Source organism: Bremia lactucae, linkage group LG10 (assembly GCF_004359215.1).
Source record: "Bremia lactucae strain SF5 linkage group LG10, whole genome shotgun sequence".
NCBI lineage: Eukaryota > Oomycota > Peronosporomycetes > Peronosporales > Peronosporaceae > Bremia > Bremia lactucae.
Genome location: NC_090619.1, coordinates 1126454 through 1133482, shown reverse-complemented (window position 1 = coordinate 1133482; position 7029 = coordinate 1126454). Strand labels below are relative to the sequence as shown.

Sequence of the window (7029 nt, the reverse complement as noted above, 5' to 3'; positions counted from 1 at the left end):
GCTTCGCCTGCCACGCCCCGAAAACGCGCACCTTATGCAACACCTCGTTGTTTGGTGGCTGGCACATGGCGCGAGTCTTTGTCTTATAATCGCCCATGAAGGGAACACCTTGAATACGCTATACCCGCCGAGTAAGCCCACTCTGAGGCTTTACCGCGCGGGTGCGACATGGAGTACGGCACCATCGGGCTGTCATCTTCGATTAGCTGCGACACACCGCATTGCTTTACTGCTAACAGCCGATGGATATCGTGCGCGCTGCAGTTCCATCGAACTTGGGCGGGTCCATCCGAATAAGCCTCGGCTGAGAGCGGAGAGCATCTTAACAGTCCTGTTGAAAGCCTCGCTTCGAGCCTGCTCTCGCCTTAGCTCATCCTGAGTCTGTGTGACAGACTCCGCCGTAGCATGGCTTTGTGCCTCGGACGCGACCCTTCGCTGTCCGAGCATGAGTGCGTCAAACTGCTCCAACTGAGTAACATGTTGCTCAGGAGACTACCCAAGACCCTGGCCATGGCTTGTTCCCTAAGTCCCTGCGCCGTCTGCTCAGCCAACTCCCGATGATGTTCGGAGGTGGGGGGAAATGAGTCCAATCGATATTGAGGCTCATCCTCACGTACACGCTCAAAGATGCGGGTCGTGGGAAGGATTTCAAGTTCCACCAAGTGTAGACGGGCGCTACTTAAAGCTGCCACGTACTACGCACGCACACACCTTCGACGATTTACCGCCTTCTCTCACGTGCAGTGAGGTTTGTGGTGGGCGCCTTAGCGACCTCACCCAACTCACGAAGTACACTGATAAAAGTGTCGTCACGGGAGCGGTAATCCGGCTCCTCGTGCAAACTTATCAAGTATATTGTAAGTTTAAGACTGATTTATATTTAATCGCATTAAATATAAATTTCTGTTATTACCTAGCATAAATGCCGTCTTTGTAGATAGACTAATATGTGCTGCGAGCGTATCGTTTTTGGGTATTTCGCATAGCGGATGACGCTAGGATGTACCAATGTGCATCACATACATAAGGGTGGGTCACATATATATGAAGCACACTTAAGTGGTAGGTTTTTTTTTTATTACTTCAATTAAGTACCTAGGAATTTAAGTTGAATATAACAATTCCAACGTAAATACTTCTTTATTATTTTCTCTTACAGAAATAATATTCATGTTTTAACGGTACACCCCGTTCCATTTCGTGCTAAACTGACGGCCCCGGGTCACTCGATGTTATGTAAGAGCTAATTCCTGTCTAGGACAGCGACTCAAAGAAGTAATTCACTATTCTTTCCAATCCTGGGTGCAGGTCCTAGTGCCGTGTCATCTTTTGTGCATTTGGGCATGTAAGTTCAGTGCTTAACAATTAATTCATTGTAAATGCCCACATAACGCGATAATCTTTTATCGATAAAGTCATCCAAGAATCTTTACTCGCTCTGTTGATTACAAGCTTCCGCAGTGAATCTCGTAACGTCCAAGGAGCTTTGAGCAATGACGTTCTCGAGACGCTTTTCAATATCGACGGTATGAAGCAAAATTCGCTGCATTAGAATCGCCGAGTCGCCATCTAATCCAGGAATCAGTGCCTGTAGATTCCGTTCGCCTTGCCACAATTGAATAACTCCCGCTTTCAGTGAATACCCTTGAGCATCGAGGTCATCGAGACCTGATCCGTGTTCAAAATGAGTTTTAATAGCTTGCTGTTGCTTGTCGTCGTCGTCAAGATATGGCACGACAGCAATAAGCTGCAACGTGTCGTCTAACTCATTCAGAACCTTTTCAATCGAATGATCTTCTGGTGCTTTACGATCCACGGGATTATAAGCCGGAGCTGAAGAATGCCGTTCTTCGCGCTTGGCCTCGTGACGGTCGTTCTCATGCGTTTCATCTTCCTTTTCAAAGCCTAAATTTGGATTCTCTACTGCGTGTTTACCTACACTTTTGCCCCAGCTTCCTTTGTCCCATTGAAAGACCTCAGGGAGCCCACAGTTGCTGAAAAATTGACCCAATGCCTCCTCTACCAACGTATTACATGCACCTCCCGTCGTGCGTAGTTGCAACTCGACTTCTTTAAATTCACCCTCGATAGGTGTTTTTAAAAAAAATGGAAGTTTTAAGGTCTTGGCTGGGGGAAATTGATTGTGTTTCTCAATGGCGTCCAGGATGCCCAAGAGCTCTTTGTACGATTCCTCATTTGCGCGCTGCTGCGTTGGATACTGTCCAAAGAGATCCGGATGCGTACGCAAATAGAGCTTGCGCAACGTTTCTTTAAGAATTGGCACCTTGACTCCTTTTTGGCTCTTGTTGACGCGTAATTTCTTCCGACGGAGCGTGCGTTCGCTGACTTTTGTTCGTACAAAACTAATGCTGCTGGTTCGGGTTGATAGGAATGGAGGGTCGATAGAGCAAGGCACGCGGTGCTTATGCATTTGTTGCCAGGGAATTGCTGTGCTTAAGCGTGTAGACGCGTGCATTTGGAAGCGAGAAACGATAAGCGTCTGACGAGCTAGTGCGACGAAGCCCATTACCACCGCTTTTCAGAGCCCTGAAGGCAAGAATGAATAAAATTATTTATCACTTTTTTTGAGAGCAAAATATGCGTTTTTCGTAATGAGCACAAATTCGGGTCATGCCTGAAATTACATGTTGCCCATTTTCTTGTGCATTTTACGGCGAGGTATTCTTACAATCGTTCTTTATTTCTAACATAAGATAAGGAGAATTTATCAATGGTGCAAGTATACGTACATCATTTATACGGGACTTAGACGTCTTGATTGCCTGTGTCGAATCAAAAGTTAAGAGCAAAAGCAAAGCACGCGGGCTCGACCAAGATCTCCGCAATACCTTGATGGTGTCGAGATGACTTCTTTTTTAACGGACAATCTCAAATGACCTGATTGTCTTCTTGCAACTCATCTTTGTCATCGGGATCAACTCCACCATTCGAGAGCATCTCACGCACTTTTCTCTCAATATTAAGCGTGTGGAGCAGGATACGCTGCAGAATCTGGGCCGAATCGGTATCCAATCCCTCAACAATCTTTGTAAGGTCGCGCTCACCCTTCCAAATCTTATGCGTCCCAGCTTTAATATTATACCCACGTTCATCAATCTCATCAAGACCACTGCCACTCTCAAAGTGTTGGCGCACTTCCCCATACTCCTCTTCATCCATCAGTGGCACAGCAGCAATAATTTCAAAAACTTCATTGAGCTCTTTCAGCAAGTTTTCAATCGAAGCATCTTCAATTGTCATTTCACTGTCGTCAAATGCTAGCGTAGGTTCAATTTCGTTCTCTTCTGGCAGGACCACACGCTCGCTCACCTTTGTTCGCAAAAAGCCTACTCGAGTCGATAGGATCGGAGACTCCATCGCACAGGGCAAGCGCTGCCACTTCGTTCGCTGCAAGAATTGCTCATTAGCTACAAGAGGACAAACGCGCATACGGGAATAGAGGAATCGAGAAGTGGCGCGTGCCTGACGAGCTACCGACATGAAGGCCATGACGCAAGGCGAAGAGTGTTGTTTTTATTGGTTTTGAGTCATTTCTTGTACAGCGTGATATTAGGTACGTAGTCCATTATTGCTTCAAAACTTTTTTTATTTTCAAGCTGACAAGCAATAGTAGCCGAAGATGCTTTTTTAGCCGCTTAATACTCCATAATAGCTCAAATTTAAAATTTAAAATAGTTTCTTACATCCTTGACAACCTCAAAATGGAAACTGCAAAAAAAAAGTAGCGTAAATAATACTGTACATACAGTACATCGTCTGATACAACCGTTTGCTCTTGAGGTCACGGGAGAGCTGTAACATGAGTTATTTAAATAGTGTCGGAAAACCTAAAGTGACCTCAGGCAATTTGCATACAAGGCCAATGCAAGTCTTTAACGCTACCAGTAGCTAGAAAGCCTGTTGCATGTGACAGAAAAACACGATCTAGAATATTTTCGTGCCTTACATAATAGCACTCCTCTGAATTATGCAATGCGGAGACCTCCAACACATTCATGAGCGCACATTGCAATGAAGTTCAGTCGCAAATAATAAACTGTTTTTGGGAATATGCGTCCAATATTGCGCAAAAGTTTGTTTCGCGAGGAACATGAAAGTTTGCAGCGATTGATCGAAGAGCATTTTTTTATTTGGTGATGAGCAAGCTAAGTGACTCCTACACGGCCCCGAAGACTTCGCAAAAAAAATTGCGTCTTAATACGGCAATGTGAAGAATGCGTCTTTTTACATGACAGGACGTCGACGCTGGCATACCTCTAAATCGTTAAGTTGCTTGCTAATCACTTTTGAGTACCGCGAGTTTTTACGTGTTTGTATAGAAGTCGGATGAAAACCTATTTGCGCTTAAAATATTAGAGGAAGGCACCTTGAATTCTCTTGGTAGAACCACCTTTTGCCATCACGGCCGGTCGGCTGCTTTTGTTTTGATACGGAAAACAGCCTGCATTTTCGTGGCTTATTGCAGTTAGGACGTCGACAGCTTGATTTAAACCTCGCATTAGCTTGAACGATATTGTGCTTTCCCTTGAAATTAATTAGCTATTTCTTACATCGCAGTGTTCTAGCCATTAATTTTTAGCATCACATTCCAGAATCTTAAGTTGTAATCGCGATAACTTTTTTTCTGTTTGAAAGTAATCGTTAAAAGGTATAACAACTCCCGCCAAACAAAATAATTGAAAATTGCTGCTGCAGTGCGAGGGAGCACCAGCGCAGACTACTCGTATAATTGTATACTCTAATAATAATCTAAAAGATTTGCATATCCATTCCAACGAAAGAAGACCTTCACGATTACAGTCTGTCAGAAAAAAATTAAAATCCGCCCGTGTCTAGCATTTTAAATACTGAAAATTCGGGATCTAATTACGCACCTTGTGATAGTCAAACCCAATAAGAGCTCTGCAGACCTAATTGGCCTGGCGTCGAATGAATAAGAAGTATCTCTGACATTTATTTTGTCTAGCTTGGTCCCGACGAACAAAAAAAAAAATAGTGCGTTTGATACACGCTGAATGATAGCTTTTAGATTTTTTTAATTATCTGAAACTTACTCAATTCAGCAAAAACTTGGACAAGACAAACGTAATTTAAACACTCAATTTAATCATGCTTGGTACCAGTGGTCGTGGCAAAACGCCTCTTTAGTCTTGGGAGCACAAGGCCACCTACGATAGCAACCACTATAAGCTGCATCGTCGTGGCGCTATCAATAATGTCTCCACGCGATCGTAGCTCGCGCAGAATAAGCCCAGCTTTGCAGCTCAGGAAATTGTACGGAACGAGCCCAAATAGCGGGCCTAACGTAAATTGGCCTAGCGGAATGGCCAAGTGGGGCGACGCCATGTTAATAAACCAATTGGGGGTGAATGGAAATACGCGCAGGAATATCATATTCAGCGCCATTTCGTCGCGATGTGCGTCCAATATACTTCTTAAGCGATCGAGTTTTTGCGGAAAAAAGTGCGTGACGACGCGGTAGCCAAAACGCCGCGAAAGGAGAAACATAAAGACCGATCCCAGTGTGTTGTTAGCCAAGCACAGAGGAAATCCCAGCGTCATCCCAAACAACGCGCCGCCCAATAGATTGAAAAATACGGTGCCCGGAATCGCAAATGTTTGCAGGTATAGATAGCAGCCCATGTGTGCGAGCAAAAGTGAACCTCGTTGGCGCTCGGAGAAGCTCTGAAGGGTCTTGCCTAGCTCTTGAGCTGCCTCGAGCGTTGTAGGCAGTCGAAGCGCGAGCCACTCGGTGTCTGTGAGCGTCGAGATTACCAGCGAGTGCAACATCACGCCTAATAGCGCCGTGGTGACTATGAAAACGACGCCCACGAGCTGAAGATCACGGCGCCAGTCCGACATCGTTGCTAAACTTTGTCGACTGCTGCGGATCCTGTTCAAGAAAGTGTTCGGAAGAACGGGGGGTAGGTTATTTTTTGGAAATTTTTATTTTGTTATTTGAATGGATTTTATTGCCAGATCGTTATTAATTAAAAAAAAGAATGCCAGTTAGCAAACAGTTTAACTAAGTAAAATTTTAGGAAAACATGATCCTTTGGCTGATGTATATTTGGTAAGGCTGTAGAGATAGAGTGCGGCAACCGATTCTAGTTTACAGATGGACAAAGGTCTAAGTCCTTCATACTAGCCATAGAAGGATATGAATATTAAAAATAACGACGACAAGAAACAGTCTCTAATTTGCTCTACACTGTTTAGTAAGTATACTTCGTTACGACGTAGTGCTAGCTAAGTAAAATAAACAGGTGTTCCTTGTACCGCACACTATCTCCGTCCCAGCGCGAGATTGTCAGGACCATTCAACTCGCTGAGCCCATGACCACTCATTTCGATTTATCTTTTATACCATTCCTTTTCTATTGATTCAAATTACATATGCGCCATAATAAAAACAAGTAAAAAGGTTGGCGCAATAAGGAGAGATGATACTTAGTAATAATTAGATTTAGGATAGGCGATCCTTAGAGGATGAGCCAAAAGTATCGGCTAGTAAAGCAAAAAAAATAATTCAGTCGTAATTTACCCTCATTCCTCACAAGTGGTACCACTTGTTGGTCTTCCGCTCGCTTCTTCGCCGTCCGCTCGCTTCTTCGCCGTCCGCTCGCTTCTTCGCCGTCCGCTCGCTTCTTCGCCGTCTACTCGCTTCTTCGCCGTCTGCTCGCTTCTTCGCCGTCCGCTCGCTTCTTTGCCGTCCGTTCGCGCTTCGCTGGATTGCACTGCGTTGGATTGCCCAGCACTACTTGTAGCGTAAGGGATTCCACTCGCAGCCAGTAACGTACTGCTTGTAGCGTGGGAATTTCCGCTCGCAGTCAACTGCTCCATTCCTTTGGAAGCGCTGCGTAGCAGTTTTGATTGTGTGGCTTCAGTATCCACTGTAACTCTAAGCGTCTGCCTGACAGATATAGTCGCTTAGTCTGTGTGAGGTTGGGACCGGCTTAACACGGTGAAACAGTTAATCCATCTGGAATAAGATTGAATCTCTTACCC

The 7029-nt window shown here is 44.8% G+C and overlaps 3 protein-coding genes across 3 annotated transcripts; all 3 read right to left on the bottom strand.

Moving 5' to 3' along the window:
- Positions 1 to 1429: 1429 nt before the first annotated feature.
- Positions 1430 to 2527, bottom strand: CCR75_007622 (uncharacterized protein; the record flags this gene model as incomplete). The annotated part of the gene is made up of 1 exon (XM_067965680.1): positions 1430 to 2527. One exon carries the CDS (start codon positions 2525 to 2527, stop codon positions 1430 to 1432), a length of 1098 nt encoding a protein of 365 aa, XP_067815016.1.
- A 362-nt stretch (positions 2528 to 2889) lies between these two features.
- CCR75_007623 (uncharacterized protein) lies at positions 2890 to 3510 on the bottom strand (the record flags this gene model as incomplete). Its single annotated transcript, XM_067965681.1, has 1 exon — positions 2890 to 3510. The coding sequence occupies one exon, from the start codon at positions 3508 to 3510 to the stop codon at positions 2890 to 2892; it is 621 nt and encodes a 206-aa protein (XP_067815017.1).
- Positions 3511 to 5124: 1614 nt separating this feature from the next.
- CCR75_007624 (uncharacterized protein) lies at positions 5125 to 5883 on the bottom strand (the record flags this gene model as incomplete). The annotated part of the gene is made up of 1 exon (XM_067965682.1): positions 5125 to 5883. One exon carries the CDS (start codon positions 5881 to 5883, stop codon positions 5125 to 5127), a length of 759 nt encoding a protein of 252 aa, XP_067815014.1.
- Positions 5884 to 7029: the final 1146 nt, after the last annotated feature.